The following is a 23,607-nucleotide window of genomic DNA, read 5'->3' on the forward strand; positions in this document are numbered from 1 at the left end:
CAAAGGTTGAGAACTATCTTTACATGTAACTGGAAAAAAAAATACTTTATTTAAAAAAAAAAGTCCCTCTATACCTATACTTTGTGGGTTAGCATAAAAAAATGTTGTACTTTGTCAAAGGTCTTTTCTGTATCTATTGAGATGATCATGTGGTTTTGGATACTCTGGTTTTTCATATGATTACTTCTCAATGGTATACTGGCCTCAATTTTTTCCCTTAGCTGATGAAGTGACTTTTAAGCCCAGTCACATCAACCTCACTCTCCTATCCCAAAGCTTTTCAGTGGCTCCCTGTCATATCCAGAATCAAATATAAAGTCCTCTCTTTGTCATTTATAGCTCTCTACAATCTTGACCCTTCTTGCCTTTCCAGTCTATGATCCAGTTACACTGGCCTATTTGCAGCTCCCCACACATGACACTTCCATCTCCTGTCCTTTGTACCAGCTGTCCCCCACACCTGGGATGCTCTGGGATACTCCCCTCCATCTCTTAGCTTCCTTGGCTTCATTTATCTCAATTCCCACCTTCTGCAGGCCTTTCCCAGTTTCCCAGCTGCTAGTGCCCTCCCCTCTTAAACTACTTTCCATCTACTCTATAGATCTTGTATGTACCTGGTTATTTACATGTTGCCTTCCCCATTAAAATGTAAGCTCTCTGAAAGGAAGGGCAATTTGGGGGGATGAAGGGAGATTCTTTTTGTAAATGCAGTGTTTAACAGAGTGCCTGGTGATTGACTTTAAATCTGGATTCCTGCAAGGAGACGAAATGATTTGAAACCTGGTCCAAATATTCAAGAGGACATCCCCACAAAATATTTTTCTTTAGTTTAAGGTCTCATCTCACATGGAAAGAGTAAGCTTGTTCCTCCCTCCACTCCCATCTCTCTCTCTCTCTCTCTCTCACACAGACACACACACACCTCACACACACACACACACACGCACGCACAACGCACACATGTTCACACATCTACCTTGCTCCAAACTCACCAGATCATTCCTTCAAACAAGTTGTGGATAATGAGATAGGGACTGTGGTCCACAACAATAAGCAAGTGTCACATGAGTCCAACCAAACTGTAGGAAAGAAAAAAAAAGTGACCTAGACTCCAGTCCTCTCTAAATTCATTTCAGAGAACAGACTGAGGTAGAAAGCTATGGTGAATTATGAACAGAAGAAATTCTTCTTCCTGTCCCTTTCTATTCCCTTTGGCAGACAGGTACATAATCTATACCTTTGAGCTCTTATTCATGTTGATCCTCCCCTTCCGCACTTCCTCTCATCTTAATTTCCTTTCAAGAAAACCGAGATTAGCAATGTGGCCAAACCAGGGAAGACCTATGGTCTGTGGGCTCCTTGAAAATGGGGTCTGTTTTTTGCTTTTATTTGTATCAGCAGCACTTAGCACATAATAGGTGCTTTAAAAAATGTTTGTCAACTAATGACTGTTTCTATACATCTCATCAGAAAATTTAGAGCTAGATTTCAGTTCCCCAAATTTTAGCCAGGGAACTAAAGTTCATTGTCTTAGTGACAGAGCCAAAACTAGAACCCAGGTTTCCTGATTTCTAGTCCAGTGTTCTTTACACCATATTATGCTAGCATTCTAATACTGTGTAAGAGTTCTTAAATCATTATCCTAGAAGCATGGTATCCAAAAGCAGAAAATAACTTCAGAGTCACCTAATCCAACTCCTTAACTTAAGGCCCTATGAGGAACATTTATTTAAAAAGCATAGGGATTTAAAGCCTAGGCAGACACTAATCATAATAATTCATACTTGAATTATACTTCATTCAAGATTAACAAAAATATTTTCCTTAAAAGAACCATGACTGGGGAAAAAAGTACAAGTATTATTATCATCATTTTATAGGTGGAAACCTAAGGCTTACAATAGGGTAACAATTTCCACAAGGTACACAATCATTATGTAGCAGAACCAGAATCCCCCAAAAAGTTACATTTTCCAAAAAAAAAGCCTAACACTTCCTGAATTTACCAAGTTGTCAATCTACAAGAATAGGAGGGGAAAGATTCTTGTAACAAAATGACTTGCTCAAATCTTTCAGAAGGGCATCAAGAGATCTGTCCTACATACTATACTAAGTAATGGCATCTGATTGAAGAAACTAAGCAACTCCAAATACTCTAGATTAATAAGATGTTCCCCCATCATGCATCTGTTCCTGATGCCTTGAGAACAGAGAAGGAGTTCTTATGGACACCGAATTGCCTTACATTGAAAGACAGGAAAAACTGGCTGAATTTCCACACTGGAATCTAATTCAAGCTAAAAGCATTAAAGCTGCCTCTTCCCACTTGCCCCTCTCTCCCATACAATCCACCATTTCCTCTTACCATATAGAACTGGAGTCGATAATGCTTCTTAACAAGACTCAGTACAAACATGCAGAACCCTAGATGGAAAGAAGGAAAACAGACAAAGATAGTGATAAGTCACTTCCTAGGATCATCTCTTTTCTAATTATTTCCATTATCAGTGCTTAGTGGCCCTTTGGCTAAATTCCTGGCAACATTTCAAAGCTTTGTTACAAAGGCCAGAGAAACAAAAAAATAGCATTACCACTAATGTTTCTACCAGATTCAGTCACATGACTGCTCTTTTCAGCAGCTTTCCCACTAGAAAGATGTTGTTCATGCTGCAACACAAGACTGAGCTGTTGGTACTGATGTTGTATAGATATTGGTTTTATCCTGTCTTCTGGACAAGCAACTGAGGTAAAACTCTATGGTCAAGCTTCATCAAATATGTGCATACGTACACGTATGTACATGTTTTATACATATATAAATTTAAATATTCACTTATTGTATATTTATATACTCATACATTTAGAGTTATAAGGAAACTCTGAGTCCAATCCCTTCATTTTATGCATGGAGAAACAAATCCAAACTTTTTTTTTTGAGGGGCAATGAGTGTTGAGTGACTTGCCCAGGGTCACACAGTTAGTAAGTGTCAAGTGTCTGAGGTCGGATTTGAACTCAGGTTCTCCTGAATCCAGGGCCAGTGCTTTATCCATGGCACCACCTAACTGCTCAGGTCCAAACTTTCAAAAAAATTATTATTATATAAAATAATTCCTGTTAATAATTTTAAAATGACAGCTCATTTGTAAATAACTACTACAGTTCACAAAGCACTTCCTCACAATGAATCTTTCAGAAAAGCTGTATAAATATAATCCTATTTTAAAGATGGGGAAATTGATATTAGGAGAGATTATGATTTGCCTGTAGTCATTCAACTACTGAATTTCAGAAGTCAAATCAAAACTGAAATTTCCTGAATCCTAGTACCAAACTCTACCACACCATGCTACCGCTGCCCAGACTGCCTTATTTCCACTCAACAAACTCTGCAAATGTCAAAAACACAATTAGTGAAGTGAGTAATAATTAATTACCTGTTAGGTAAAGAGCAAAGGAAATGAAGCGATGATATTTACTGAGAATCCTCAAAGGCTCCTCTCTCTGGACCAGCGTGAAGAAGTAATCAGTCACTGTTTCACCATAGAAAAAATAATTCACACACAGCAGAAAGTACCTGCAAACAAAGAAAAGTTGCTTTCCATGAAAAAAGGACCCACAATATGTTCTTTGAACTGAAGCAGACAATGCTGCAGGAAGGTGTTCAACAGATGTCCCATCCTCCTTGTTCTATGGCTTCCTATACATGGAGATGGGGAAAACTGGGCCTTCCAACTTCCTCAAGTCTTCCTAGGCTTTTCAGTTGGGAACAATCCTTAGCAATTCTATTCACTCCAGAGTCTTCAATTACTACCTCTATGGAAACAAATACTAGCTATTATGCAAATGACTCCCAAATCTAGTTCTTCAGATCTTCTTTTACCTACCTTCTAAACTCCGTAAGTCCATTAGCCTCCAAGACATCACCAACATTTTAAACTAAATAGATCCCAAATTTTAGTCACATTTCCTTCAAAAACTTTATGATTTCAGTATTCCTGGTTATGACACCACTATTCATCTGGTTGCCTATATCCAGAACCATTAGTTATCTTTGACTTTCCTTTCCCTCAACTTTCTTATCCATCAATTACTAAAAATCCTTTCAATTCTTCCCCAAATCCATATATTTCCTCCTTTCTATTTTCACTACAACCGCTATGGTACAAGCCGTTATTACTGCTCACCTAGATTATTGAAATAAACCTCCTTACAAATCTTATCCCTATTCTTTCCTCCATCCTTCATACCACTGTCAAACTAATCTTCCCTTAGAATATATCTTGTCTCTAACTGCCCAAAGTTCTTCAGTGGACATTTCCTGCCATCTGAGTAGTATTTAAACTCCAATCTCACATTCAATGCCCTTCAAAATCTGGCATCTCCTTATTTTTTTCAGCCTTCTATAATATTAATTCACTTCACATACTTGGTGGTGCAGCCAAAACAGACTTACTCTCTTGTCCCCTGAACAGCCACATGTTTTCTTACCTATCTTGGCTATTCCCGTTACTGGAATGTTCTTCTACCTTCTTTTGTAGGTCTTCTTGGTCCAATGAATTCCTTCCCATCTTTTAAAGCCCTATTCAAATGTCACTTTCTGTTTGAAATCAATATACAATTTTGATATACCGATTTTTTTCCTTTGGCTCTCACACTGTTTTGTACTAACAATAATACATAAAAAATATGTTACTTCTGTATGATGTCACACCACAGTTTGTATGACATATACGTGTGATAGTTCCCTTACCAGATTTTAAGGGCCAAGATTGCAAGGACCTTATCATAACTAAACTTTGTTTATTCCCTGGCACCTTGCACCAGATTCTGCACATATTAAGTGCTTAATAGATATTTGTTGAACAGAAGTCAGATCCTACAAATTAAATTTTTAGCTCTTGATCTTTTTGTGAAGCTTCCAATCTTAACCAGGAATGCAAAAATCAGAATGATGTAAACCACTTAGGCTAGCATTGTAGACCCTCCATTTCTGGTTCCAATCTACCTTGCAAACCTTCTCTCTCACTACCTTTCTATAGGGAAGTTCTACCTTAAGTGGTAAACCCACCATCCAACTGCCCAAGCTTCCCTGCTGCCTCTATATTTTGACTTACTGTACTACACCATGTATGTACATATGTATGCAGCATGTATACACTTGCACACACCTAGAAGGAATCATCTAACACTCATTTTACAAAGGAGAAAGTTGAGACCCAGAAAGGTCAGATATCTTGTCTGTGCAAATCCTGGTGCTTCAGTGGTACTACCCCAACTCCTATTGGCCACTCTTCTGTCACAGGCCCCCAGAGATTATTCACAAGACCCAGAGAATAACCCTAGTCAGTCACAGAGGAGACTCTAGTTCTCTGCAGGAAGAAATTTTGCAGTCCTCCCAGTGGCCTGCCACTGCCCATTATACTTTGTGCATATTTTCTTTCTTAGCCTTATTATCTTATTATATGCAGTTCAGTGATTTTGTGAAAAGATAAAATATTAAATCTCTAAATTCTGGCTCAATGGGAGGAGCCAGATCAGTGTCTAAAGTAAATTGATAGTAAATTCAACATTGAAAGGAATCAGAGGGGGCTAGGTGGCACAGTGGATAGAGCACTGGCACTGGATTCAGGAGGACCTGAGTTCATATCCAACCTCAGACACTTAACAATTACTAGCTATGTGACCCTAGGCAAGTCACTTAACCCCAAATGCCTCACCAAAAAAAAAGGAATCAGAGAATAGACTGACAACTAAAATTGGCTTAGCCAAAAATCTCAGTCTTGGACTAGAAAGTCTAGTTTATATCAAAACCTTCATTTTACAAAAGAGAAAACTGAGACTGACAGGAAAGGAGGAAAGGGGAAAAGTGCCTGGGACGAAGTGATTTGTTCCTATTCACAAATGTGGTTAGTAGCTGAACTGGGACTAGAACCCAGGTTTCCTGACCCCCAGTTGAACAATCTTCTAAACTTTAGTGGATAAATTATAGTGGATCAGAAAATATAGGTTTCTAAAGCAGAAGCTATAAAGCCCAGACATACTCCATGCCATAGATATGACCAGTCAGGTTCCAAATTAAAACTGAAACTTTTAGTAGTTGCCTAATGGCTCCTTGGCTTCCATGGGGTAGAAGCACTTTGCAGAGATGGGCACTGCAAACCTTTGTAGATGTTGGTGAAATATCTGGGAGTCAACAAAGCCCATGATTTATTATTTAGGGCTTTTATAGGCCCTGAGGGGACCAAGGTGCTTACCAACTGAGGGTCCTGAACCAAGGTAGGTCATATGAGTGGTAGACATTATAGCCAATGGTGATGATCTCATGGAAACACTTAATCTGAACACACATCACCTGTAAGACAGAAGAATTAAGCCATTTATTATAGTTATTTATATTTTAAGCCACTCCCTCCACTCCACCCTTATGATTTGAGGGAGCAAGATGTGTGTGTGTGTGTGTGTGTGTGTCTGTGTACAAGACTTGAAATCAGTAGCCTTGTCCCACAAACTATTGGCCAAACAGCAAATACCTAACAAAGATCTAACCTGCTCAGACCTACAAATGATACTCCTATCCTCATTATTCTGATTCCCAATAACACTTCCTTTGCCTTCCCCCATAAATCCTGGACAAGTTATACTCTTTTTTAAAAACTTGCTTCAAAGACCTGGGATTTCCTTGACATAGGTGTTCCTTTTACTAGAGATGATAACTCCATTATTCAAACCTAAACCTCTTTCCAGGAACACTGGAGCCCTTACTGAGAGGTGAGACAAGGGCCCTGGGAAATCAAAAAGGGTTCTAGCTGGGCTGCTGGGCTGATCTTATCCTTACTGCTCTACACACAGGAGGCACTTAATAAATGTTTACTAAATGTCTGTGACTGAATTCTGACAGAACACTCACTTCCAGATCAAATCAGACCCACAATTAATAAGATGACAAGCCCTATAGCATTCAAGGTCAGACTATATTTACATGCAAATGCTACTTACGATCATCATTAAAACCATGGGTCCCAAATAGATGATGATGAAGAAAAAGACAATCATAGCCAAAGTCAGGATACCTCTCACCCACCAGTTTTTCCACCTAATTCAGAGAAAATGCAGTGAGGTACACAGAAAGAGACTTAAATCTGCCTAAGTAGAACCTAGAATCAAACCCTTTTTCTTCTTACATCACTCACCTTTGATGGATATCTACAATTAAGGAAAATTAAGCATTTTCTTTATAAGAAAATATATTTCCCCCAAGCCAGGAACTCTAGAACACCTTCAGAGAAGTTGGGAGCAAAGGACCTTCATTCAGCCAAATGAATGTTTTGTCCCAAGTACTGAAGGAAACTAAGCAATGAGCTCATGGGGTCATCCAAAGCCTCTTGCCAATGTTAAATCCTAGACATACCACATGGTCCCAGTCTCAAGTCCTATGACCCAAAATCCTTGTCTCTAAGCCCCAGGACTCGGCTTTTCAGATCCCTTGGTATTTTTCCCACTATCGTTTTGTTTTGTTTTATTTTTTAGTATCTTTCTCCCTCAGATCTTTCACAGAAAAGGGAATTTAAATTTCTGTGTCTTCCCTTTTCTTGAAGGCTCTGAACCAATTAGAAAAAAACAAAACTTTATTGATGATGAACATGTGGAAACAGAAGTTTAAAATAGCAAAAGGGTAAAATTACAGAATTACAATAATTCTTTAAAACTTTAATGACAGATGTTGGCTTTGGTAAAACATAAATGGAAATAGAATTGATCTTTTGGGGCTTCTTTCAACTGATCCCCTGCTTGGTTTTTGTCCTCCAAAACCAGTGTTGCCCAAAACTTCTCTTTTTAATGACATGGCTGGTTCTCTCAGATTCTCCCCCCTGCCCCCACTTTGATAATGAGGCAGAAGTTCCAACACTGGTCACCACTCCTTCTATCTTACTAGAGGAAGAAAAGAGATATTAAGAACAAATCTATTAGAACACAAGGTCCCCAGGAGAATCACTGCGCATCTCAGCATAAACTCTAGTCTCAGGCTCAATGTCCCTGCTCTCCATCCCAAACAAATTCTGAAGGACTTGTAAGAAGTATGGACTCTTCTATTTCTGATCCCCGTTGGATAGTTCAAGCATGAAAGTGATATTTAAAACTAGGAAGTATTGAACAAGATAAGTGAGGAGATGGTTAAAAAAAACAACCTTCTAGAGTTCTCATGAGTTAAAGTGACTAGGCCCAAACATGCTACCTGCCTCTCAGGTTACTGAAAGAACAAGACTATTGAGCTGCTGCTAGTGATCTCTGAAAAATCACAGAGAATAGGAAAGGTGATGCAAGATGAAAAAGAGACAATGTACCAATTTTCAAAAATGAGAAAGCATAGTCTTCAAACTATACACTTTAGAAATTAGCTTTAATGCCTAGCAAAATTCTAGAACAGTTTAGTAAATGGTTAGTTATGAGCACTTAGAAAAGGAAATAAATTATGATCAACAAGAGCCAGCATAGGTTCATTTAGAATAAGTCAAGTCAGACTAAGCTCCTTTTTTGGGGGGACAGGGTTATTAGATAAGGGGAATATTATACAAAATATAACTGAATTTCAAATTGGCATTTTACAAAATTGGCATTTTACAGAGTGTTTCACAATAACATGGAGACAAGATTAAATAAATGTTGCAGCAGAGGAGAATGAAATTAGGAAACTTGGAATTTATTGACCAACCATAACCAAAAAAACCCCAAAAAACAAAAAAACATGATTCACAGATTCTTGTCAACCTGGATCTCCCTAGTGGAGTGTGGCAGGGCCATAAATTCTGTTCAAAACTTAATCAACCACAGAGCTTCTAAATCTAACTATAACAAATTACAATCCTTATATGACTCAACTTAATTTAAACCAAAATTTCTCTAACTGGAAAGGAGGAAAATTATATGTATGGGACTGTGGACAATAGCCAAACTTCAAAACATGATCAGGGTATACTTGGGAGTGGGAGAATACCCACTTAAGTAAGAACAAGGCAGAGCAGTTTGCTTACCAGCTCTTTCTCCTCACTGTTTTCCCAACAACAAACAAATGAATTCAAAAGATACACACACACATCCACACATATGCGCATGCGCCCGCACACAACACACATATCCCCCCACACTCATTCCAACTCTGTGCCTTTTCTCATTCTTCCAAGCTCTAGCATTTTCCCTTCACAAATCTCTGTCTAATGATATTGACCAATGATAATCTCTTCCATTATCTTCAGACCAACAATAGCATTTATCATCTATTTCACACACTTTAGAACTGAATGCATGCAATCTTAACCCTTGACCACAAACTGTCCAGGATTATCTTTAATTATTTTCTGTATAATCATGATTCCTCTGTAAAGATACTCATTAACTTGAACAAATGGACAATTCACATCTGTATCTCCTACAGGGGCCATTAAACTAGGTAGATATTAAGTGATTCTCAAATACTTGATGATCTGAATTACCTTGAGGACCAATTTTGACAGTGCCCGGTTGAAGACCTCAGGAGTATCATCAGAGGTGGGTTATTGGTGCAGGTTCAGCTCGGCTCTCACTGTCTGCTGCAGTCTCCCCCTCTGTCTTTGTTTCCACCTCAGACTCTAAACAAGTGGAAATCCAGAATGTTAAAAGAACGACTGCTGACCTAAGTAACTATAACCTAGATAGCGAGATGACAGATAGACAGACAAATAGATAGAAGAGAACTAGATAGATAGATGGATGCCAGCTCAGTGAGCAGTTCTGGACCTTGAACAAGTCACTTCTCACCACACTGGGCCTTCTTCAGATTCCACAACAGAAAATGGGAGATTATCTCTCCAACACACTGAGATCTTTTCCAACTCAGTATATTTAATTACACAATCTAAGCACAGCTGAAGAACATGAATGAAAATGGGCAAGAGACTCTATACTGCTGGCCAAGTTTCCCTGTCATCACTGGATGCTGATCCTGTGTCTACCTTGCCATACAGGGAATGTCGGCAGGACTAAAGGCATGGACAATCTCTGTGCTTTATATAAAGCACAGAAAAAGGAAAGGTAGAGCAGACCCCTTATAATCTCTATTCCCTGTTACTATCATGTTTATAATCCAGGAGGAAGAGAGGAAACTAAAGTCTAATGGAAATTCACTCACAACAGAGCAGCCTTCTCTGTTCAAGCAGCATGACAGGCACAAAATGAAACTGGCAGACATTTGTGAAGAAGGAGAGGGAGAGGAGTATTGTAAGCCAGAAATGAAATCTGCCCGCTACTTAATTCCAGTGCTAAATTCTTATCATGGCTGAGTCACCCCCGACTTTGAAGGAATCCAAGTTCTTTTTATATAATTTTGACTCTCAGCATTGCTTAGGTTCTCCAAAGAAATGCTGATGAGACTAGTGCAAAGAAGCAAGAGCAATGCACAGTAAGTATGAGCAAGGCTCCTTCAACTGAAAGGAGGCATTTTGGCCACTGGCTCCATCTCTACTGACACTGTTGTGAGGAAAGCATTTTATAAACCTTGGAGTACCGTAGAAAAATGAACTGTTATTAGTATTATCACCCAATATGTGCTCCCCTATATAGAAAGGATGCATGATATAGTGAAAAAGGCACTGGATTTATAATCAAGAGACCTGGGTCTGAATCCTCCTTCTGACAGTTTAGCCATGTGAACTTTAGCAATTCCTTTAACCACTCTGAGCCTCAGTTTCCTCATCTGAGAATTGGGGATAATAATACTTATACTACCTTACAGGGTTATTGTGAGGAAGATGCTTTGTAAACGTTAAAGCATGACTGAAATTGGAGTTATTTCATAATTAAAATGTTTAATGTAGGGGACAGCTAGGTGGTGCAGTGGATAAAGCACTGGCCCTGGATTCAGGAGGACCTGAGTTCAAATCTGACCTCAGACACTTGACACTTACTAGCTGTGTGACCCTGGGCAAGTCACTTAACCCCCATTGCCCCGCCCCCCCAAAAAAACTGTTTAATGCAAACAATTCAGAAAAATTAGTGTATTTGCTCTGGGCACACAAGGAATCAAACCCTCAAAAAGTTAATCTTAAGACATATGACTTGAGACTGTAATATAGTCAGTGTTCCAGGTGGGACTGGCTTCACCCTTTCTTCATTCTACTACCAGCATCATCCCACAAAGAAGAAGCCAAGAAACCCACTAATTCTTGAGTACTCTATGAGGAAGGTTAGAAGGAAGCTGCACTGACCACCAAAGCAGAAGACCTGAAATTCTTTTGCTCCACAATTCACTGACAACAAATTAAAAGTTAGTGATAGAGACACACATTAACATTAGATAGATTTATGAGGTAGAAAAGGGCAACAAGGGCTATTGAGAACCAGAGTCCTATAAATGTAATCCAAAGGAATTCAGTAAAAAGAAAGTGGAGGAGGGGCAGCTAGGTGGCGAAGTGAATAAAGCACCGGCCCTGGATTCAGGAAGACCTGAGTTCAAATCTGGCCTCAGACACTTGACACTTACTAGCTGCATGACCCTGGGCAAGTCACTTAACCCCAATTTGCCTCACTAAAAAAAGAAAAAAAAAAGTGGAGGGGAAACAAATAGCCTATGGAGACCTGCCAAGATGAACTAGAGGGCCTAACACAAGGAGGCAAATTTAATTTCATAGGTATCACTGTGACTTGGCAACATGACGAGAATATGACTCTAGACAGTTATCCTTTATTTCAAAGAAGTAGAATAACTTGACTTTACAACTCCAAGGAGGTCAAAAGACGATAGGAAAGTGCCCATAGGTACTAAAATATTCATACAAATTTCTATGGTAGGAAAAAAAAAAACTAGAAATAAAGAGGGTGTCCATCAATTAGAGAATGGCTAAAGAAATTATGGTTAATGAATGTAATGGGATACTATTTTGTAACAAAAAATGATGAAGGGGAAGGTTTTAGGGAAGCCTGGAAAAACGTATATGAATTGATACAAAGTGAGTGAGCAGAACTAGGAGAATAATTTTTTTTTTTGGTTGGGCAATGAGGGTTAAGTGACTTCCCCAAGGTCACACAGCTAGTACATGTTAAGTGTCTGAGACCGGATTTGAACTCAGGTCCTCCTGACTCCAGGGCTGGTGCTCTATCCACTGCACCACCTAGCTGCCCCCGAGAATAATTTATACAATATAACACTGTGAAAACAAACAATATTAAAAGCTCTAAGGATTCTGATCAATATACAATGTCTATCCATGACTCCAGAGGATAAATGGTCAAGCATGTTACCCATTTTCTGATAGAGAGGTGATAGACTCAGGATGCAAAATGAGATATATATATATATACATATATATATATACATATATATATATATATATATATATATATATATATATATACTTTGTTGGAGACAGCCAATGTAGGAATTCGTTTTGTTTGACCACATACATTTGTTAGAAGGGGGCTTGGAGTTTTTTGTTCTCTTCTGCTTTTCTTTTCTTTTCTTTTTTTTTTTTTGGTGAGGCAATTGGGGTTAAGTGACTTGCCCAGGATCACACAGCTAGTAATTGTTAAGTGTCTGAGGCCGGATTTGAACTCAGGTACTCCTGAATCCAGGGCTGGTGCTCTATCCACTGTGCCACCTAGCTACCCCTCTTTTGCTTTTCTAATGGTAGGAAGGAGGTAGAAGGAGAAAATCGATTTTTTTAGTAACTAAAAAGATAAGGAAATAAGATAAATAAGAAATTCAGAGAAACACGGGAAGACATATGAACTGATGAAGAGGAAGGAATCCAAAACCAAATCAGCATACACCTAGGACTACAACAATGTAAATAAAAACAACATTAAAAGTAGCCAAATTAGTGAACAGATGATGAGATGCACTTGCCCTCTTCTTAATGGAGCACTAGGAGAACAATATATAGAATAGTGACTGGATTGTAGCGGTTTTGTTTAAACTATTTTGCTTTAACTGTTAGAAAGGAAGGTAGAACAAGAAATGACTGTGCTGTAGAAAACAAAAGAGGAGATCAATAGCACTTTAAAAAAAAACTGTTAAGAGCACTAAAGCTCAAAATGAGCTAAACATAGTGAAGAAACCTATGGATAAGAAAAGGCTTATTTAGCTATTTTTGGGGAAGAGAAAGATCAAAGAAGGAATAAGAGAATATTGTTGAAGGTAAAAAAGAACTATAATTGACAACAGAAAAAAGACAGAGCTGTTCAATTCATTTGTTTCTGTTTTCTCAGTCATGGAGAATGATCTTTGCATGGAAAGGAAAATAATAACTAAAGGGAAGCTGATACTACCGTTTAAGAAGAAAGCAATTTAGTTTAGATGCCCTTCATGAATTTACATCACCTGACCCAGATGACCTAGTAAACTGAAAGAACTGGCAGATGTAAATGCTGAGCTGTCAGTGATCTCTGAATAGACCCTGGACAATGAGAGAAGTTACTACAGGATTGTAGAAGGGCAAATGTCCCAATTTTGTTAAAAGGAAAGTGAATGGAGCATGCAAACTGTAGACCGATGATCTAGTCTTCAATTCCTGGCAAAATTCTAGAATACATTATTAAAAGAGTGGATGAACAACTAGAAAAGAAAGTTATGATCACAAAGTCCAACATCGGGGGCAGCTAGGTGGTGCAGTGGATAGAGCACTGGCCCTGGATTCAGGAGGACCTGAGTTCAAATCCAATCTCAGACACTTAACACTTACTAGCTGTGTGACCCTAGGCAAGTCACTTAACCCCAATTGCCTCACCAAAAACAAAAAAAACAAAAAACCAAAGTCCAACATCCCAGAACAACTTTATTTCACTTTCTTGGCAGAGTTTACTAAACTGGTATATCAAGAGAAGAGGAACAAATGAAAAAGAAAATCAATAGAGGTAACCCAAAAGCTAGAGATCTACAGGGAAAGAATGATGGAAAAACTCAAGGGTAGAAAGTTCAACGTTGGAGTGAATGACCTTAAGGTCAAAACTCTGAACTGGTGGAAGCCAAGTCAGTAATGGACTGGGGGAAAAAGGGAAAGAGCAAGGCCACAAAAAGGGAGAGACGAACAGTTTCAGGAGCAGTTGGGGAGTATGAAAGGTACTAGAATAGACCATTATGGTTGGAGAGTGAATCTGTGTAGGTCAAGATCTTGGAGTTTTTCATTTAGATGACAGTAAGGTCTAAAGTGTACCCATTCTGGTGAGCAGTTGAGTAGAGATGAAAGTGGAGATAATTTTAAGACTTTTAATCAATGTAATACTAACATCAATAAAGAAGATAGTAGGGGATGGGAAAAGGGGAAAGATTATAAACTAGATGCTGAAGTCGCTGAAGAAGGGGAAGAATTCCTCATGCATAAAAAAGTGGGGTGGGATAGAATTTAAGAGAGCAGGGTCTACTGAATGATATTAGAAGTTGGGGGAGGAGGACACCAGAGGGAAAGTGTAACCAACCCTGAACTAAGCTGCAAGGGATGTGGACCAAGGGCCAATACAAATTTCAATGAACTCAACAAGGCAGAAGGTATCTAAGAGAAACTGGGGACTCAAGGGAAATTTGTTTAGAACAGAACAGAACACTAGAGCATTAGGTGAATGGAGCTAGTTATCCACAGAAGAGGATAAGAACCACAAAGTCTGGCATTCATTAATAATAATGGAGCTGGCATGGAATAGCCTCAAAGTCAGAAAAACCTGGGTTCAAGGGCCGCCTCTGACATATAACGGCTCTGGTTATTTGGGCAAGAGATACTTCACTTCTCACTGCTCTAGGTGACTCCAGAGTACATAGAAAAGCAGGTGATAAAGGAGTTTCCTCACTGGGAGGGTCTCTTATGTTTAATGAAATCGCAAGTCTAGTCTCTATCTTATCCCAATAATAGCTGTAAGAGAGGTGCTATTATTGTCAACATTAAGAAATGAAGATACTGAGGATGAAAGAGATTACTACTTTAGGTGGCTTACGCAGGGTCAAACAGCTATGAAATGTCTAAGATTCAAACCTAGGTCTTCCAGACTCCAATCCAGCACATCTTCCTCTATCCAGTGCTGCCTCTTGATAACAACTCACTTTTATAGAATGCTTTACATCACTACTTTATTTGAGCCTCAGTGTAATCCTGTGAAGGAGAGACAGATATTGCTCCTGTGTAGGTCTGGTCTGACAGTATATTGAGGAGGGCACCAGATCTGAAGTTTGAAGGAGCTGGGTTCATGTTCCACCTTGGCAGGCCACTTCTTCTCTATGGGTTTCAGTTGCTTCATCTATAAAACAAGGGAGCTGTACTCTCTGATCCCTAAGATTCCTTCCCTTCCAGCTCAATAAAATTATGTTTCTATGTGTGACCCTGGGGAAAGTCTATTAACATCTCTTGGCCTCATTTTCTTCACCTTTAAAAGGAGAAGAGAGCACAGTTAACCTAGACAATCTCTAAAGTCACTTCCATGTAAAGCCTATAATCTCCATTTTGCAGCTGATGGTCATAGAGGTCAGTGATTATCTGGAGTCATATGAGTGGCAATGAGGCTTTGAACCCAGGACTCTCCTGACTCAATCCAGCGCTAGGTCACACACTACACCACTGGACTATGTAGGAACAACTCACATCGGTTAGCAATTGTTTCACTGTGTGCTTCTGGTCTCTGCACCGGGACTTTAAGGTCCCAGAATCCACCCATGTTAGAATTTTTCCCTATCCACCAGAGTGCTTCTAACAGCAGGAACTCAATAAATACTTGATGAATTGAATGGACTGTAGATAGCAGTAGGGATTGCGGGAATAGCAGGTCAAATTCCTTATGCTAGATTACACAGCAAAGGACTGTACCAGGAAAATCTATTATTTGGGCACAAGTGAACCCTTTGTCACTGAAAACACTGCCTCAGCTCCGAGGTCCTGCTGTTTGGTGTTTGCCTTTCTCTAGAATGCCAGATAGCCAGCAGATACAAATATACCATGACCCTGAAAGTAAACAGATAGATGATGAGTCTCAGTCCCCTAACCTCACATGTTTATGAGCACCATAGACAAAAATTTAAAAGAGAAGCTATTTTGCCCCAGTGTCCACTGTTAAAGTTTGAGTCAAACACAAAAGTTCAAGAGTTCATCATACCCAGTATGGTTTGCTCTGCAAGATTTGGAATAAGAAAAAGCTATAGCTCCTGCCGAGCAGCCCTTGCAATTGCAGGAAAGAGGAGGGGCTAGGCTGCTGAAGGTGTTTTGTGAGACAGTAGGTTTAGAGGAGGGCTCCTCTGCAGACTTTTGCTTGGAAACGCCATTTGTTCAAGTGCATACCAAAGAAACTTTTCACTTTGCAAACTGGCTTTATCCACCCCTGGAAGTAAGAAAGAGAACAACAGGGCCTAAGTCATGCCCAAAAAGGAAAAATAATTCCTTCACATACTTCCCTTCCACACTTCTCAGGGCTGACACTTTTATAAGTTAATGTGCATAGCCTTAGCCAATAAGATCCTATGAAAAAGAACATGAGCTGGGAGTCAGGAAACCTGGATCCTATACTGGCCCTGCCCCTAAGTAGCTAATTGACCTTATTTAGCCTTGACTTCTCTTCGTCTATTATACTTGCAGAGCCAACTTAATGTCACTGAACCTCTCTATTCTTGCATATCTAAAATGGGGATGGTAATGCCTTCCCTTACCTATTATCAGGGGATAGTTAGACAACATATGACAGTGCCTTGAAGGCAAAACAAACAAAAACAAAGCACAACAACTAGGCTCTGGGAGGGCATTTTAGGGCCTTCAACTACTGTGACTCATACCTGAACCAGCATCCCCCTCTTACAACAACTTCCCAAAGTAGCCATCCAGCCTCTTCTGAAGCTCTCAATTGGTAGGGTACTTCCTACCAAAGCGAGGCCATGCCACTTTTTGAAGAGTTTTAATCATTGGGACAGTTTTCTTAACATGAGTAACAACAACTTTCTTCATACCTTACTCGCATGTGTGGACCTGGCACCTCGGACACAGTCTCTTGCTCTGAGTCTTCACCCTATAAATGAGAAGAAATTATAATAATTAGACTCGTCAGTCTATGATTCTAATTACTTTCACATCCAATATTGCAAATGATTCTTCAAAACCCTGGAAGAAGAAGGAAAGTATTAAACCACTTTACAGGATAAGGCAACTAGCTCAGGGAACTTAGTTGCTTGCCCCGCATCACACAACTAGTAAGTGGGAAAACTAGAACCTTCCCCCTTTTACTGCTAGCCTTCCTCTCTGCACCCAAGAACCACAAGTTTAATTCCTCTGCCAACACTTGAAGAAAGCTATGCTATTTCCTGTAATTCTCCTCCTCTCCAGCCCTCAACATTCCTGTACCTTGAACCCCCCCTAAGGCACAAGCTTCTAGTGTTCCCCATCCCTGGCTGCCTTCCTCTAAACGGTTCCAGTTTGTTGGGGTTCTTCTATGCTGTGGATGACAGTTTAGAACATCTGAAAGGAATCTGGAGGTTAGCTATACTTCAAAGCTCATGAGACACTAGAGTGATTAGTATCAAAAATGTGAACACTTTTTCGTTTGTTTGTTTTTTTGTTTTTGCGGGGACAATGAGGGTCAAGTGACTTGCCCCAGGGTCACACAGCTATGTGTCAAGTGTCTGAGGCTGGATTTGAACTCAGGTGCTCCTGAATCCAGGGCCAGTGCTTATCCACTGCACACCTGGCTGCCCCCAAATGTGAATACTTTTTTAAAGGCTCTCTTGAGAAGCATAGTATCCAGCAAGCAGGAAGTATTCGTTCCACTGTACTCTGACCTTTCAGGCAACATCTGGAATACTATGTTCAATTCTGAGAACCCCATGTTTAGGAAGAACACTCAAACTAGAGAGACAACTGTGAAGGGTCTCAAGTTCACACCATATGAGAAATGACTGAAGAAACTGTGGCTGTTCAGCCTAAAAAAAAAAAAAAGACTAGTAGATAGGAGGAAAGAAACATGAAAGAGGTCTCCAAGTATTTAAAGGGCTAACAACACTTGGAAAAAGTATTAGATTTAGTCTGTCTGGCAGTCCAAGAGGGTAGAACTAGCAACAGAAAGTTGCAAAAAGACCCATTTGGGCTCTCTGTAAGCAATAAACTTCCTAAGGACTAGAGCTGTCTAAATGCAGAATGGGCTGCCCCAAGAAATGTGTTCCCCCTCACTGAAGGTCTTCTAGTCAGTTGGCCATTGAAGAGCTTGGTGTGTTGGAGAAGGAATTCTGATCCAGGTATGAGTTGGATTACATGGTTTCCAAGAGCCTTTCCAAGTCTGACATTTTGTGAGGTCGAGTGATAAAATGCCAGGAATACTAGTTCTGAAGCCAGGCTGATTTTAGGAAATAAGTCATTTCATTTCCCTGGGCCTCAGTTGAGGTGGATGGATTAGAATAGTCTCTCAGGTCTCTTCTAGCTCTAGATGCATCATCCTATGATCCCATAATGCCCAGATTTCCAATATTCCGGATGTAGTCTTGACCATGGCAGAAGGCAGTTCAAATCAATTGACATTCATTAATTTCCCACTACACTACCCCTGTGCAGAATATGAAAGTGGTACATGGCCTAGTTCCATTACCCAATAGCCTTACTAATCTAATCAGGGAAGGAAGACTAAAATATGAACAAAGTCACAGGGCAAGATAGCATGACCTGAGCTGGCACCAGGAGGGAAACATTGACTGCAATAAGTAGTTCTATGGAATGTCTCAAAAGTCTTAATGTGGTTTTAAGTATGAAATGTCTGTCTTTGGGAACATCAGGTATATGAACCATAGAAAAATGTAGGGACATATTTTCTAAGGCCTAGAAAGTCAAACTAAGGAATATGGACTACTAGACCGTGAATTCCTTAACAGCAAAGATGGCAATGCTTCTCATTTGTCTTTATGCCTCCTTCAAGATTTCTTATCAGTGCTTTGTACAGAAAAAGCATTTAAATATTTGCTAAATTGAAGTGACTTGATCTGGTAGACAATGATGATGTCACTTTACATTTGTAGAGCATTTTACTGTTTACAAAATGATTTCACGGGGCAGCTAGGTGGCACAGTGAATAGAGCACCGGCCCTGGATTCAAGTGGACCCGAGTTCAAATCCGACTTGAGACACTTAATACTTACTAGCTGTGTGACCCTGGGCAAGTCACTTAACCCCAATTGCCTCACCAAAAAAAAAAAATTTATTTCACACACATTCTCTTTTTTACTCCTGGGAGAAATCACAGAGAAGCTGGAAAGGATATTGGATCTGGAATCAGAGGACCCGAGTTCCAATTCTGTCTCTGGTACTTACTACCTAAGTGACTTTGGGGGCAAGTCATTTCACTTCTTTGGGTCTCAATTTCCTTATGTGTAAGTTGGATGAATTGAATCTCTCACACCACATGTCAAGGATCCAATTGGATAAATACCTTAGATATAAAAAGTCACATCATAAGCAAATTAAGAGCAAAGAAGGAAAAACCTTTCCCAATTATGGATAGGACAAGACTTCATTACCAAACAATGAATACATTATCACAGAAGATATAATGAACACTTTGAATATATGAAATTAAAAAGGTTTTAAACAAACAAAACCAATGTAGTTATAAAACTAAAAGGGCAACAGTTAAATGGCAAAAAATATTTGCAGGAAATTTCTCCAATAAAGGTCTCATATCCTCTATATAAGGAACAGATTCAAATATATAAGATCAAAAGTCAATTCCCAATACAGTAAAAAATATGAGAGAAGGGCAGCTAGGTGGCACAGGGATAGAGCACGGCCCTGGAGTCAGGAGGACCTGAGTTCAAATCCGGCCTCAGACACTTAACACTTACTAGCGGTGTGACCCTGGGCAAGTCACTTAACCCCAACTGCCTCACTTAAAAAAAAAAAAAAGAAGAGAGTTCTCAAAAGAAGAATCCTAAGCTTTCAACTTCACATGAAACAAGTCTAAAGTTCCACTTCACACATACCATCAGATAATTAAAGAAAGAAAATGACAATTGTTGGAGGGGTTAGCAGAAAGTTGTTATATTAATGTTAATGGAGCTGTGCATTAGTTCAACCATTCCAGAAAGTAATTTGAAACTATGCCCAAAAAGTCACTAAACTATCTTTTAACTCAATGATAGCCCTACTAAGCACATACTTTCCAAGAAATCAAAGAAAAGGGGAAAAGACCCATATGTACAAAAATATTTAAGCAGCTCTACTGGTTGTAGTAAAGAACTGGAAACTAAGGGAGTGTCCATCAGATGGAGAAGGTTGAACAAATTATGGTTATATGAATGTAATAGAATATTATTATGCTTTAAGAATTGAAAATTAAGATGGTGACAGAGACAATTGGAAGACTTGTATGAAATAATGCAGAGTAAAGTGAGCAGAACCAGAACAATTTATACAACAATTTTTTTCTCAAAAAAAAGTAAGGGTTTAGAATTGATTGTTTCTAAGGTCCTTCCATATCTAAATCTATGATCCTATACAGATTTGCATTGAGATGATAGTTGGAGTCATGAGAATGGATGGCTGTCAAGAGGGTAAGTATGGAAGAAGAGCTTCAGGCCAAGTGTCAGCAAGGAAAATGAAAAAACTAAAGCAGTCAGAAGTAAATACTTCCTCACTAGAACACAGTATACTAACAAAGCAGGGAAGGCTCTATAATTTCTGCTTATTAAGGAAAACTAAAGGACTAAGTATTGACTCATTATTCTCAAAGGTATAATATGGGGCTTTACAATGTATATACAGCAGGGAGAGCACACTCTTCTACATGGTGAAATACATATTCTATTCTATCTGGAAAAAAGCTGAATGGTCTTCTGGGGCCTCTGGAAATAACTTTTTAATCTAGTTAGCAACTGTCAATAAAATATTGTTAACTATGTCAAACAATTAATCATTCAGAATCGCTATCTACATCTCACAGAGCTTCAGGAGGCAAAGAAGCAAACACTGCACTTGTTAGTCTGCAAAATTTCTCAATACTGTAGCAAAGAGGTTATTTTCAAAATACTGCTGAGCTGGGTAAGCTCCTTCATCTGTTCTTTCCCCTGAAGTAATAATAAAAGCAATTGACATTTATAATCTCACCTAATCAGCAAGCATTATAAACACCTATGCTATGCAAAGACTAAAATGAAATAATTCCTGCCATTAAGTAGTTTACATAGCACTTTTATGGTTTACAAAGCAACATTTGAGTCTCATACCCTATGAGGCAGATTGTATTAATATCAGAATTCCTAAAAAAATAAAATAAAACTAAAAAATAGAATTCCTATTTTACATAGGAAGAAATTAAGGTCCAGAAAGGATATCAGAACTGAGACTTGAACCCAGACCTTCTGGTACCAACTCCAATGCTCTTTTCCACTAGAGCATTCTGCCTCTCAAAGTGAGGCTTCTGTACAGTGGCATCCTTGTTTCCCCACCAGAAACTGTAGAGGCTGCACAGAGAGAAAGATGAACTAGCACAGTTATTTTTAACTTCCCCATCCTGTTGTCAAAGAAACTCACTCATGCTGTTTCCCAAAGAGGACGAGAGGCCAGGGAGTAACAATGCCTGCAGGATTAAAGGTCAGACCATACTTCTGGAAGGCTGCCAGATGATTCAGTATTTACTCAGGATTTTCTCCTTGTGCCTGTGGATATTTTAAGCTGTCTTCTTCTAAACTTCAAAAATCCATATTGTTCAATGTAGCCCTGGCTACTATGCCTCCACCAATATTTTCCTGCCACAACTATAACCAAATGCTTCTTCCTTTCCTCCTTATTCCTCCAGGTTAGGAAAGGGTTGAGATTAACAGAATGATTTTTTTTTAAAGATGTGACCTTATTCTACATTAAACAAAAGCCGTCTCCAAAACAAGAATGGTGTTCTCTGCTCTTGTAAGACAATATCTGGAATACTTTGTCCATGATTTTGCAACTCATTTTAGAAAGGACACTAATAATCTGGAGCACATCCTGCCAGGTATGAGAGTGGGATGGTGAAGGGACTTGAAACAACACTACAGAAGACTCAGTTAAAAGAAATAGGGATGCTTACCTTTGAAAAAATTAAGGGAGATAGGGAAAGGATTATAACCACTATCAAATATCTGAAGGCCTTCATAAGGAAAAGGCAACATATTTATTTTTGCTTGGTCCCTAGGGACAGAACTAGGAATAACAGGGAAGTTACAGAAAGGCAAACTGCTGTTCCACACAAAGGAAAACTACCAAACACCAAATGGAAGAATGGGCTGCCTCTGGAGCTAGGCAGGCACAAAGAAAACTGTGTAGGGGCTACAGTAACTGGATTTCCACCTCAGCGCTAGATGTCTGCTAAGATCTGTTCCAACACTGAGATTCTATGGGTCTAACAATCATGGCACATAGCTACCCTCCCGTCACTGAAGACCAAAGTAAGGAAGCAATCTGCCTAAGATCATACAACTAAGCAAAGCAAACACTAAATACACCTCTTGCCTCCCAGTCTAGTATTTCTTCACTACATCATGCTCTCATCAACAGGGACAGTAGTTATGCAAAGAGAGACGAGAGAATAAAGGCCTGATTCTAATCAATGCATGAAAACAGGTCTTAGTGCACTGGACAAAACCTGAGCTGCTCTGACCCAAAGGCAAGTAATATTGTATACACTAGCAGCAAGGTTGATTGTTGCTTGGTTCTGCTGAACTGCTTTTTGTTTCTCTTTAATTTTAATCCTTTATTACAAGGAATGGCTCACTTGGTAAGGGAAAGGGAAGGTGGTATGTATTTGGAATTGAGGGAATATGAATATGTAAGATATTTTTTAATTCACATACTGACATGTAATTAATGTTTTGCCCTCTTTGTACCTCTTTCTATTTAAATTCCTTCCAACTTATTAAAGGATTGTGTTTTAGAAGTTTTTATTTTAGTTGTCTAAAATCTGGAACACATTTTCTCACAGGAATAATGTTGTTATACACAACAATAGGGTCCCCATGTCAACCCATAAAAGACTAATCATATCCCAGATAATGTTGTTCTGACCAATGTTAGTTTAAAACAATATCATTAATACATTATAATCAAAGGTCACCAAGTGTGGGACTGATGCTGCTCAAAAGAATATTGAATAACACTAATTAATGGTCTCTGTTAAACCAAGATGCATACAAAATAGGAAAAATCAGTATGAAAGAAAAGAAGAATGTTTCAAGGAAAAGGCAAGCACAGAATTGTCTAACAAGGAATCACAAGATCATAAACTGAGAACTGAAAAGGACCTCAATCATCTAGGCCAAATTCCTCATTTTATAGATCTGTTTAGTATCCCTAAACAACTTGAGCCAGATATGCTAAGATCAATTACACAAAGGCTAGGTACTGAACAATCATACAGATAGTCATTTCCAGTTACATATGGGAATTCTGTGATTGACGCTTTATGGATGCTCTGATGCCCAGTAACTCCATTCCTCCTGCCCATCTGTGCTTTTGCTGATCCCCTGGGGATGTGCCAGTGGGAAGGTTCAGCCACACAAAACACTGTGAAATTCCACTGCAATGTCATATTGACAACTGCTCACTTCTTCCTGTGAAACTAACCGATATTAAATAAAATCAGGTTACCCAACATCATTTTCACAG

At 39.1% G+C, this 23,607-nt stretch overlaps 1 protein-coding gene across 1 annotated transcript in view; it reads right to left on the bottom strand.

Moving 5' to 3' along the window:
* Nucleotides 1-17,815, bottom strand: part of CDS2 (CDP-diacylglycerol synthase 2) — a 37,187-nt gene extending 19,372 nt beyond the window's left edge. Inside the window, 12 exon segments of the mRNA XM_043981043.1 lie at nucleotides 993-1,057; nucleotides 1,059-1,079; nucleotides 2,366-2,424; nucleotides 3,436-3,575; nucleotides 6,256-6,353; nucleotides 6,998-7,094; nucleotides 7,261-7,268; nucleotides 9,499-9,549; nucleotides 9,551-9,624; nucleotides 15,133-15,253; nucleotides 16,949-17,002; nucleotides 17,675-17,815. Coding sequence (XP_043836978.1) covers nucleotides 993-1,057; nucleotides 1,059-1,079; nucleotides 2,366-2,424; nucleotides 3,436-3,575; nucleotides 6,256-6,353; nucleotides 6,998-7,094; nucleotides 7,261-7,268; nucleotides 9,499-9,549; nucleotides 9,551-9,624; nucleotides 15,133-15,253; nucleotides 16,949-17,002; nucleotides 17,675-17,815 — 929 coding nt within the window.
* Between the last annotated feature and the right edge of the window lie 5,792 nt (nucleotides 17,816-23,607).

The sequence above is a fragment of the Dromiciops gliroides genome, chromosome 2 (assembly GCF_019393635.1).
Source record: "Dromiciops gliroides isolate mDroGli1 chromosome 2, mDroGli1.pri, whole genome shotgun sequence".
Classification (NCBI taxonomy): Eukaryota; Metazoa; Chordata; class Mammalia; order Microbiotheria; family Microbiotheriidae; genus Dromiciops; species Dromiciops gliroides.